At 39.5% G+C, this 13,159-nt stretch overlaps 1 protein-coding gene across 1 annotated transcript in view; it reads right to left on the reverse strand.

Moving 5' to 3' along the window:
• Positions 1 to 840: 840 nt before the first annotated feature.
• Positions 841 to 13,159, reverse strand: part of REELD1 (reeler domain containing 1) — a 74,360-nt gene continuing 62,041 nt past the window's right edge. The window contains exons 6-7 of the mRNA XM_089670485.1: positions 3,645 to 3,708; positions 841 to 1,691 (exon numbers count right to left, since the gene is read on the reverse strand). Of these exons, the coding sequence (XP_089526611.1) occupies positions 1,089 to 1,691; positions 3,645 to 3,708 (667 nt within the window). The 3' untranslated portion in view covers positions 841 to 1,088. The remainder of the gene's footprint in view (positions 1,692 to 3,644; positions 3,709 to 13,159) is intronic.

Genomic DNA, 13,159 nt, shown 5'->3' on the forward strand with positions numbered 1-13,159 from the left:
GAGGACACAATATACAAATGTTTGGGAGGGGCAGAGGGATATAGTGAATGGATATTGGGAACGGAGGAGAGGAAAATGAGAAGGAGGAGTGGAAGAGGCATTTTGGGGAGGTGATGAGAGCAGTAGTAGGGAGATGATAGCAATGAGGGGGAGATGTACAAGTTTTGGGGTGGAGCAGAGGGGTAAAGAAATGAGATTTCGGAACAGAGGATAGTAATATGATAAGGAGAAGAGGGGGCGTATTATATAAAGGTACACGGAGTTGGACTCAGGCATGTAAGAGAGGTTTCCCAGGGTGTATGCTTGCAGTCTGTCCAGCGTGCAGTAGAGTTTCTTGCTGTTGTTGTGTCTTCCTGCTGCTTAAGTTCTCCTGCTTTAGTTCAACTGCTGTGTTTAACTGCTTCGCACTCCTTCAACGCAGCACTCAATCAGAAGCAGCACCCCCATCAGAGACTGTGCCCCCTATCAGTGATCTCCCCCCATGAGCTGATCTAAATTTATAGGGAGATGCTCAAATGAGCATTCAACTCCACCCCAATTAGAAGCTGATAAGGATCACATGAATAGTAGGGGATGTTTCTCAGGGAACAGGCTACAGTCGTAAACTGGGTGCAGCTAGAGGTGAGGCTGCATTCGTTTTTCCAGGCTTTCTCCATTTATTTTTTTATCTGGTAACCCTGTAAATAACACACATTCTGTCCTTCATTGCCTACACTCACTCCTCCACTGCATCTCTGGAGTGAGCCATGGTTGTCATGTAGGCTGAACTTCAAATATGTCCTCTTCTCTTCATCTTCATGACTATGTAGCCCCTTCCCACCAAATAAGAAAGAAACTAAGTAGAAGAAGGAATCACTTAATTTTTACTTGTTCATACAAACACGTCACAACTGAGAAGTGCCTATTCTGTTATCTCCATAGATGAAACATTAAGAGGAGTGCACTCATTGTACTCTAATCAAATAAAAATATTTTTCTAACTGAAGTGGCATGGCGTAAAGCAGACATAAAAGCACAGTTTAGTCTTCTATAACATAATAGAAAGCTCAAATATCTATTTAGTAATGACTATTATAAAAAAAAGGGCACTACTGTGTTTTTGGGCTTAGTGCCGGAGTAATCCAGTTGTACTCAGCTTGAACCAGCACAAAACTGTTCTCTCGGATCTTTTTGAAATGCATCATTTCCCCATTTTCCCTCAGTGTAATGACATTATCATCTGGTTCGCTAAAGGACACTTCTGTCCGCTTATGACAGTATTGGGCATGGATGCAGCGCAGACCGGCAGCTAGGGACATCCCCAGAACTACAGAGCAACCCAGAAGGATTCCCAGCTGTGTCATGGCCAGATGCATCCCTCGGCCCTTTTCGCCACCTTTACCATGAATGCCAGTTTCCTGAACAGTCTTTGTCACCAGTAGAGAAGTACTTTCCTCAACCTCAAAAGTTTTGCCAGATGATGCAGATTCTGGTTGCTGCAAAAAATTTGCCTCCACCTCATTGGTGGGTTTGTGTCTTTGCTCTCCTGTTGTTGATGGAAGCAATAAGTGGCTTTGTGACTCTTGGAAAGTGAACTCAGTGGGATCCGTCTGTGTATCTTGGGTTGGTGAAGCTGAGATAGGAAACCCAGAAAGTAAATCAGGAGGCAAAGAGGATGTTGGTGAAGACAATCTAATGTAAGAAGACACCATCTGAAAAATAATGTAAAAATATTTGCTTTAGACATTTTCTGGACAGTAAATTGCTCACTTTTCTGTTTCTGGATATAGGTACAATTTGGGGGAATAAACCTTCATAAATGCACCAGAATGTATGTGCAGAAACTAGGATGGAATGGTGTATGCCAAATGAATAAACCAAGAACCATATCTGAGAGAATGGGTGCTTCTCGTGCACTTAGCTAAATAGCTGAAATAGTGTGCCGGTTTCTAAAAGTGTTGCATCTTTTGCTCCAAATTAACAAAAGCATGTTTTCCATTTCTATAGTAGAAAATCTTCCATAAAGTACACCAGGTGCAAATCGGTGTATGAAAACTCATTTGACAATGACTATGCAATGTTTGTAAAGGTGTACTGTTTTGTCTAAGATTTCTTTCAAATAAGCGGCAGTGCTTACTGCGGTACTGGTGGTAGAGAAGTGCTCCACAGGAGTTGGAAATGACGCCTCCAGATTTTTTTTTTTCCTTTGCCGAACAGCAATTGTACATTGCTGAACCATGCCGCAACTGAAACTAAGTGTTTTGCTCGTGGTTGTGGACTTGCGGGACATCCCCATTGATCTCAATGTGCAAGTTTGAGAAGCAGTGGCACTTGTCACACTCTGAAGCCCAAAATTTAAAAAAAAATGCCATGGCCCCAATGCAGCGCATCACAGCTGCAACATGTTTACAACCCTATCAGGCTGTAATATTAGGATTAGGTGGGCAGCCAAGGGGTGTTAAAACCACAGCTCAGCTGCTTGATTTTACACCTCCCCACCCAGTTGACCAACACCCTAAGAGTATTATATTATTTCATATTGATGTTCATTATTTTCTGGTTCACTACATTTTTATTGAAAGTTTACAAGTTTACAAAAGTTGAATACAAAAATACATAACAAATTAGCAAAAAGAAGGGTCTGGGACAGTCCTTTACCAGTACTAAGTTGTTATTTGTATTATAAAGGAAACAGCTCAGTTTCAGGGCCTTGGCAATCTTCTTATAGCCTAGGCCATCTTTATGTAGAGCAACAATTCTTTTTTTCAAATCTTCAGAGAGTTCTTTGCCATGAGGTGCCATGTTGAACTTCCAGTGACCAGTATGAGAGAGTGAGAGCATTAACACCACATTTAATACACCTGATACCTTGTAACACTATTGAGTCACATGACACTGGGGAGGGAAAATGGCTAATTGGGCTCAATTTGGAGATTTTCTCCTAGGGGTGTACTCACTTTTGTTGCCAGTGGTTTAGACATTAATGGCTGTGTGTTCAGTTATTTTGAGCTGTACACACACTACTTTACATTGTAGCAAAGTGTCATTTCTTCAGTGTTGTTACATGAAAAGATATAATAAAATATTTACATAAATGTGAGGGGTGTACTCACTTCTGTGAGATACTGTGTGTATATACAGTATATATATATATATATTTATATAGTTTTTGTCAGATAACTGGCAGTTTGAGTTATGAGGTAGCAATCAGATTTTTCCCTCACACCTGCTCTTCCGCTCTCATAAATGCCCAAAATCATGGATGTGTATATATATATACATACACACACACAAAGTATACATTTATATACTGTATATTCAACATTTATGTGATCAGTATTGCAAACGTGTGACACATATGACAAAAACATGCAATATTTAGTACTTTCTATATATTTTTGTACACAAATAACATAAATCTGGATATAATCTTTTGAGAAAAAAAAACAAATAATCTACTTACATTAGATCTATTCATTTGGCACCCTTTCTATAGGAGTATGTATATTCATTTTAGGAACAGGAGCACTTTTCCAAGTGGATCAGTCTTTGCTAATTACCCATAATTCATAAAATAATAGCAAATATCAGTCCAAATACCTTTGTCTAGTATTGTCACATACAAGAGATACTGTATATGGTGTTGCTAGTTCCTGTGATCTTACCTCACTTTCATCTTGACAAGAAGGACACAAGGTTGGTGAAGGTCCTTGAAGACCATACTGGTTCCTAAGGCAACAAATACAAAACTGTACAATGACTGAAGCAACCAAAGAGTTTTCTATGTCCAAACGTTATCACAAAGGTAATTAAGTCATACGAAGACTGCAGGTTGCTAAGGTCCTTTATACCTCACAAAATATTAAGTCTTCAGGCATTTATTTAACTCAGGTATGCTCAGATAGTAGCCCAGTTGGCACATGCATATGCAAAGATAAAATTTAATAATGTTCTTCCATTTACTCGTATGTTTCTCTGAGGCTGGTAATACAAATGAAGTGGTAGCCATGCTAAAATGTGCTGAATTGTTGCAAGCAATTACCAAGGCTTTTCATGCTACAAATGACATTTTATTTAAAGGATAAGGAAAGTTCCAAAGTTTTCTTACCCTCTTTCCCCATCTTTCTGAGGCCAAACCTCTATACTAACCAAAACCTTGGCACTGAGGCTAGTGTTTACATATCTCCTGCCAGCTTCATTACCTGATGTCCACACATGTGCAATAGAACCACATAGACTTTATGGGTCAGAAAGACACAGGTGTTGATTTATTAAAACTGGAGCACTCAGAATCTGGTGCAGCTGTGCATGGCAACCAATCAGATTCTAACTTCAACTTGTTCAATTAACCACATGTTGCCCAGCCACTGCATAAATATGGCGGCAGGGTGGCACGGCTGGGCAAAAGCATGTTTTAAAACGTGTGTTTTGTAAACAGGTAGGGGGCGCGCGCGAGGCGCGCCGCCGCCCTACCTGTCCCGCCGATCACAGCCGCGGATGTCAGTCGCCGGGTCACAGCCGGTCATTACCAGCTATGTCCCGGCGATCGGCTGCAATCGCTGACAGAGAGCACAGCTGCAGTAGCTGTGCTTTCTGTCAGTTCCCTGACCGCTCCAGGACACGCTGATCGGGACAGAAGAGTTTCTCTCTCCCGATCAGCGGTGTTCCCTGCAGTACACACCCCCGCCCCCTAGTAAAACACTCCCCTCACACAGTTAACCCTTTCCCTGAATAATAAACTTAACCCCTTCCTCCCAAGTGCCATTAGTACAGTGTCAGTGTTTTTTTTTTTGCACTGATCACTGTATTGGTGTCACTGGGGATGCCCCAGTGACCCCAAGTCAGTACCCCCAATGTCAGAATGTCCGCCGCAGTCCCGCCATAAGTCACTGATCGCCGCCATTATTAGTATAAAAAAAACCTAAAAATCCCAGTATCTTTCCCGCCATTTGTTAACGCTATAACTTTCACATAAACCAATTAATTTACACGTATTGGGTTTTTTTTTTAGCAAAGACATGTCGCAGAATGCATTTTGGCAGAAATTTATGGCTAAATTTGATTTTTAAATTTATTACAAAATTTTGTTTTTTTTCCTCAAAATTGTCAGCCTTTTTTTTTTATAGTGCAGAAAATAAAAACCGCACAGGCAATCAAATACCACCGAAAGAAAGCTCAATTTGTGGGGAAAAAAAAGGATGTAAATTTAATTTATTGCATGACGGCACAATTGTCTGTTAAACTAGCGCAGCGCTGTATAGCAAAAAAATGGTGTAAATTGCAGTATCTATACCATAGTTTGTAGACGCTATAACTTTCACACAAAGCAATCAATATACACTTTTTGGGATTTTTTTTACCAAAAACATGCAGCAGAATACATTTTGGCCTAAATTTATAACCAACTTTAAGTTTACTATATATTTTTTATAGCTGAAAGTAAAAAATATTGTTTTTCTTCAAAATTTTTGTCAATTTTTTTTTTATAGCGTGAAAAATAAAAAGCGCACAGGTGATCAAATACCACCGAAAGAAAGCTCTATTTGTGTGAAAAAAAGGACGTAAATTTCGTTTGGGTGCAGCATTGCATGACTGCGCAATTATCAATTGAATTAGTGCAGCGCCGAGTAGCAAAAAGAGGCCAGGTCATTAAGGGGGGTAAATCCTCAGGAGGTCAAGTGGTTAAGCTTTGGCAATAAAAACTGGAAGCTGATTGGTTTCTATGCAGAGCTGCCCCATATTTTGCACCCTTCAGTTTTAGTAAATCCCACCCATAGTTAGGCAGGTTGAAAAAAGACACAAAACCATCTGGTTAAACTACTGAAAATAACATAGAAAAAAAATAGAAAACCTCCATATAAAGAATCCTATGCGCACAGTTGCTATATTCACAAAGTGAAACTCACGATGATCCCTGCAGGCAAAATATATTTTTATATATATATATATATATATATATATATATATATATATATATATATATATATATATATATATATATATATATATAACAAAATTGTCTGCTCTTGTTCTGTGGAAAATAGCATCCAGAAAACTGGAAAAATCTTTTAAAATGAGCTTGGCACATGGTCCTGCCTTTGCTATGGTCAAATAATACATTTTAGTTTCATAGTAATAAACATTGCACCTAAAGCATCTCTTTAGATGCACAAGTATCTTCCAAAACCTGGAACCCCGTGTGCGGTAAACCAAATTACTCTGTAATATTTAATGGAACAAGCTACCTGTAAGTTGCCTCAAGCTATTTGCAGACTGATCATTATTAGATTTTGTTATATAATGTACAGTTGTGTCCAAAATTATTCAACCCCCACTGAAATTGAGTGTTTTGGCCAGTTTGACATTGCTTTTGATCATTCAGTCATCTTGCTTACATTTACATTAAAGAGGCACTTGTAGGTCAGACAAATATAACATAACAGTTATAATGAAATAACCACAAATGTCTTTTCTGTGCTCACAGCATTATCAGTTTTATTCAACCCCCAAGTGACATTCAATCTTAGTACTTAGTACAGCATCCTTTTACAGTTATAACAGCTTTTAAACGTGAAGCATAGCTTGACACAAGTGTCTTGCAGCGATCTACGGGTATCTTCGCCCATTCTTCATGGGCAAAGGCCTCCAGTTCAGTCACATTCTTAGGCTTGCGCACTGCAACTGCTTTCTTTAAGTCCCACCAGAGGTTCTCAATCGGATTTAAGTCTGGTGACTGCGATGGCCACTCCAAAATGTTCCAGCCTTTCCTCTGCAACCATGCTCTAGTGGACTTGGAGGTATGCTTGGGATCATTGTCCTGTTGAAAGGTCCAACGTCTCCCAAGCCTCAGGTGTGTGACGGACTGCATCACGTTTCCATCCAATATCTCCTGGTACTGAAGAGAATTCATGGTACCTTGCACACGCTGAAGCTTCCCTGTACCTGCAGAAGCAAAACAGCCCCAAAGCATGATTGACCCTCCACCATGCTTCACAGTAGGCAAGGTGTTCTTTTCATCATAGGCCTTGTTCTTCCTCCTCCAAACATAGCGTTGATCCATGGGCCCAAACAGTTCTAATTTTGTTTCATCAGTCCACAGAACACTATCCCACAACTTTTGTGGTTTGTCCACATGGCTTTTGGCATACTGCAGTCGACTCTTCTTATTCTTTGGAGACAGCAAGGGGGTACGCCTGGGAGTTCTGGCACGGAGGCCTTCATTACGCAGTGTGCGTCTTATTGTCTGGGCTGAAACTTCTGTACCCACATCTGACAAATCTTTTCTCAGTTCCTCAGCAGTCACACGGGGACTTCTCTCCACTCTACGCTTCAGGTAGCGCACAGCAGTCGAAGTCAGCATCTTCTTTCTGCCACGACCAGGTAGCGTTTCAACAGTGCCCTTTGCCTTGAATTTGCGAATGATGCTTCCTAAGGTGTCTCTTGGTATGTTTAACATCTTTGCAATCTTCTTATAGCCATTGCCCTTCCTGTGAAGAGAAATCACCTCTTCTCTTGTCTTCCTGGACCATTCTCTTGCCTTCACCATGTTTGTAACCACACCAGTAAATGTCTAGAAGGAGCTGAGTATCACAGTCATTTTAAAGCTGCCTAATTGGTGCTTATTATGCTTGATTGCTGCTCGGTGACATCCACAGGTGTTTTCAATACCTGATGGAAAGCACCTGTATGAACCTCTGTTCTTCAGAGTGGTAGTCTTTAAGGGGTTGAATAATTGTGGCAATGAAGAAACCACATAAGAACCATTTACTACTGTATTACATAAACAATTGATGTCATTTTAGTTGCATTTGGGTAGTTACAACGTCCTTGTAGGATTTGATTCTGAATACAATTCCAAATGTACACTATAGTCCCTAAACCCCTTTACAGCATTGGGGGTTGAATAATTTTGGACACAACTGTACATATAAGGCAAATGATCCAGACATTCTGCGCTCCTGCTAAAATTCCAGATCTTGCAGGGAACAAAAGAAAGGTGGTAGGATAATCACATACATAGGCAGATGAAGTCATGCAACTACATTTTTTTTTATTATGCCCACGTAATAATCGTGTGAATTGGTTACTACAAGAAACAGCAATTGAAAGAAAATTACTAAGAGGTTGCTATAAGCTACACAGTAAATGAAAGAAAAGAAAAAGTGCCAATGAAAATACTATTTGGTTGCTATAGGGAACACAGTAAGGGGAATTATTGCTATGAAGAATCGGTGAGGAAAAAGAAAATGCTGATTGTTTTCTTGGAACAACACAGCAGGAAAACAATAAGGTCTACATTAGGGTAATGCACGTGTTAATGTAATGCACAACAAATCATGCTACATGTGTTGAGGCATTTCATTGTCATTCATTTTCAAGAACATTCAAGGAATATTTTCAAAAGGAGAACTGTTCATTCAGTCACTGATCATTATAGGTCTGACGAGCTGAGTGACGTCAGCCTGAAAGCAGACTTTACCCTGCTGTCGGGTAAAAAAACAGGTTACAGGAGTGCAGAACGAACTGATCCACAGAAGTACAGCCAAACATGCTTTGGCTGTACTTCTCCTTTAATTATTACTTTTTTTCTTCTTTGTGCACTATATGATTTGTGTTTCACTGCAGTTGGCTAGCATTATTTTTAGGGGGTTTTAGTGATTTTCTTATTTTTGTTCTAAGTGTTTTTTCACAGCAGCTGATAAATCATTCAGGTATATAAGTTTAGCTGTACTGCACATATAGAGACATACAGTATATAGGTTTTTTTTTTAAATCACATGCATGAATCCACAGACTTAAAGAAGTGTTTATGAATCCACAGACTTAGAGAAGTGTTTCAGTGTTGTCCATAAAAAAAACCTGTGTTGTCCAGAGCAAACAGTCAACATTTTCCCTATAGCAGTACATTTTTTTTAACTTTCTTCTGCTGTATAACCTATATCAACCAATCAGCACTTTTATTTTTCTCAAAGTTTTTCTCCATAGTAACTAAAAAGTATTTTTCTTTTTCTCACTATTTCTGGCCTATACCAACCAATAAGTATTTTTATTTCTCTCGCCATAGTACCGCTAGTAACCAATTTTCCTTTAAAAATGGCACAGACAACTTTTTTAGGCTTGGAATTATATGAATTATTATTCACTGCAACACGTATTATTAGTTTAGGTAATACTATACTGTATGTACTAAAATGTATATAGTATAACCACAAATTGGTTAAGCTCTACTCCAAGACCCTTAGGAGAGCCCCCTTAAATTTCTATCGAGCTCTTATGCTTTTGCGCAGCTGACATTCTGGTAACATATTCCATAGGTTGTGTGACAGAGCTGACATGGTGAGGCTCCAGGAAAAGAACATTTTGGTAAGTATTTGATAGGAATTTGAGACCTACATAGCAAGAATACAAAACATGGATGAATTCTGTTGAAGAAAAATACTTTACTTAAACATAAGCAGTGGCAGTACATAAGACTTTAGCTCCAAAATTGCTATGGGAATCTGCTGTCTTATCCAGCTTGCAATGGCTGATAAATGCGGTCTGTGGAGGCCAACTAGCTGCTCTGCTTATAATATCTGTTAGAACTCCTGCTGCTGATGCCCAAAATCTTGCCAAACACCCCTCATAAAACGTGCCATAAGAACCATCAGAAGATCCACACCAAGAACCCTAATGCAATCGTTCTCACCTGCCTACTGGCAGAATAAAGAGTTTATCCAACTTTCAAATTGAAGCCATCCTCTTCAGTTATCTTAAGATGAGTTGACTCAAATCCAGCCTGTGCCACCTTTGCTCCTCTTCTGTTTCAGGATCAGTGAAAAATACTGGAAAAGAGTATTCCCTATCCAATCTAATTTTGACAAGACATTTAGAAGAAAATCTGAGGACCATTTCAGAACAACAGTATATCTTCGTAGGCTACACAAAAAGACTCTCTGATTTAGAGTCCAAAGTTCAGAAACCTAGCTAGCCAAAGTCTCAACAATTATAAAAATAATTTTCAAGGTGAGATACCATAAATTGGCCAATGGCTCAAAAGGTGGTCCTATAAAGCTCTTCAGAACCATTAAAAGGTCCAGTTTTGTAAAGTTCTGTTTTTGTTTAATTTCAACAGTGCCTTTAAAAAACTGAAACAACAGAGGCTCCATCGCTCATCTCTTGCACTGTAGTAAGGAGAGTGCTGAGATCTGGACTTTTAGTTGACAAAGTACAAAACTGGTGTCTTGAATAAATTCACTTTATTTTCACCTGTGTATTTGATAGACTTTTCCTATACCTTACAGTAGGTGAAGTTTGTAGATATTAAGGAATCCAAAAGAATCTGAGCTTTTAGGTTCTCCCTCTCAATCTCCAAGCTACCAATCTTGGCATCTCTGGTAAGAGGTGCACAAATTGTCCCTGGATGAAAAGGTCTTTTGCAATGGAAAGAGACCATGTGTCCAATATCTTCATCTTCCGCAACAATATAAGCCTTGGTCTGCAAGATCAAATTGTCATATTTGCATTACTTCCATCTTCTTCAGTTAAATTTTTTGAAGCACTCTCCAGATCAGAGGCACTGGAAGAAAGATGTAAACAGGAAAGGACCGCATCTGCCAACACATCCATCCCTAAGGACTGAAGATTGTATGAACTAAAAAAATAGAGTGGCAATATGATCATTTTGATTGGATGCCATTAGATCCACAACTAGAAAACCCAAATCATGGAAGATGTAGAGCAAATATTTCATGTTCATTGACTATTCTTTCACATCTGGAAACTTACGGCTCAAAAAATACACTATTGTGTAGATCAACCCTGGAATGTGGAACTCCAAATGATTGACTAAGTGTCCCTTAGCCCACTGGAAAATCAACGATGATTGCGCAAGAAGCTTTGGTCAGTGGATCTCCCCTTAATGGTTAATGTATATAACTGAAGGTATTTTCCAGTTGCAATTTGGTTTGGTTCCCTTCCAGAAGTGGCTGAAAATTCTGAACAAGAAAGTGGCTCTCATATCAAGAACATTGGGGGATATACTTGGAAGAAATGACCATCTCCCATGTGCCAACTGGTAAAGACAATATGCCCCCAGGACACAATCTTTCAATTTTCTAACAAATTTCATAACTTTCTCCAGAGGAACAATATCCCTGCAGTTGTATTGAATTGTAAACCATAGATACACAAGATTATTTTATTAAAGCTGAACTCTCGAATTCAGCCACTTTGTAAAATCTGCTGGCATACTATGAGTTAGGTCCAAGGAGGTACATGCCACCTTGTGGACTTATCTCTTAAATTATATCTGAACATTTTTTGAAGCTCTGGGAGTACAGCTACTGCTACAATCCCAGGGCTCTGACAGAAGAGAATGAAAAAACAGCCCCTAGGAAAGCAACTCAGGGACACAGCCGTATATAGCACCCACGAAACGTGTACCAGCTAATTAATTCAACATGTAGACACAAGAGGGGGAAAAATGTTAAGACAATTTCTAATTCTTTATTGAGATATCAAAATACAAAAATTCACAATAACGTATAACCCTTCCCGTTAACTGTCAAAACCACATTCCTTTACCATAGGAATAACTATAAAACAAGACAACATTGTCTTAATTAAAATAAATGAAGGGTTAATTCCCTTAGAGAGTCCCAGTCGCTGTGACTTCTTCTTCCACCAATGATATTGCAAACTGTTGGCGCTATATAAATCCTGTATATTAATCAATAATTTTAAAAAGCAAACCCCTGATGATTAAAGCACAGTAGGAAATAACAGCATATAACTAGATAACCACTCATCCACTTACATAAATACAAAAGCATACTAAATGAGTCAAAGATAACTAAGGTGCAATAATGCTATTTAGCCTCAGATAGCACAATACTTCCAGTTTAGCTCTCAGCTTCTCTCTAATTAGCGTGTACAGCTCTGACAGAAAAGACACTGCTCCCCCATACAGCAGAATATCTGCCTGCCCCTCCCCTCTGCTGTTATTCACAAAACCCTTTGTATTTTGTGAATGAGTTCACATAATACAAAGTGCTCTGTGATTGGGCAGGAGGAGGGGAAGGGGAAGGGGAGGCACAGCAGCTGCAGTAGCCGAGAGCAGCAGACCCAACATCTGAGCGTCTGAACTACAGAGATAACTGTTTTCCTGGCTCTCAGTAAAAATACAAATTGTACATTAAAGAGATAAGTCCACAAGGTGGCATGCACCTTGTTGAACTTAACCCTTAATAATCTGGCACATTTTACAAAGTGGCTGAATTCCTGGAGTTCAGCTTTAACTCTAGCTGGCTCTTTTTGGCATTGATAAGCCAATTGAATCTCATTAGGTACTAAAGCGCCCAATCTCAGTAGACTACTATTATGTTCCTTCACATTCCAACCATCTGGAGATCATCTAAGTTATGATAGAGTTGGACTCCTGTTTGTTGAATGAAGGCTGTCAGGGCAAATTTTGTGAAAGTTTCTGGGGTGGTCATAATCCCAGAAGGATTGCTGATTCAGAAAACAAAAATGTAGAAGCCTCTGATGTTGCAGAAAGATTAGTGTCTGAATTTAAAGGTCTATGGACAGAAGCTCCTTACTTAAGTGCTTACTGGGAACATCATTGGAATTTGCTTTAATTTTGAAAGACTTTAACCATATGTAGAGATTGAGTAACATGAGGTTCAGACTGGCCTGTATCTTCCAAAATGTTTTGTACCAGGAGTTGACTAAAACCCTGATTCTTCCTCTTGAGACAGTGCTGGAATCACCTCTCCAGCACTGTGTAGTGAGGTTACATCCAGGAGATCCAAGAGGCACACTTTCTTCTCTGGAGACTCAAGTGACCCCTATGGGACTCAACTTAGTGGTCCAGAGGGTAAAGAGTGGGAAAACAAAACTAAAACAAATAGGAGAAACTGTTATGGGCTGCCATAACAGTGCGTCAGCTTCTGTCAGAATCCAAGTTTCTTGCCAGTGAGTGCCCAACATACAGTAACATCCTTTTGGGAATGACACCTGAGCCATCAAACTGGGAAAGGCTCAACCTTTGTGGGCACATGTGGGGATAGCTTCATCCATCTACCGGTGTCCAGTAACTTTGGTATCAGGATAGAAAGAAAAAAACTGCAGCTGTGCAGGATCTTCAGAGCTATTCAAGGGGGCTGTCCTACAGGTCTCCCTATTAGCACTTTCTTTT

This window comes from Staurois parvus, unplaced genomic scaffold, assembly GCF_062004578.1.
Source record: "Staurois parvus isolate SC_StPar_1 unplaced genomic scaffold, SC_StPar_1.0 ptg000090l, whole genome shotgun sequence".
Classification (NCBI taxonomy): Eukaryota; Metazoa; Chordata; class Amphibia; order Anura; family Ranidae; genus Staurois; species Staurois parvus.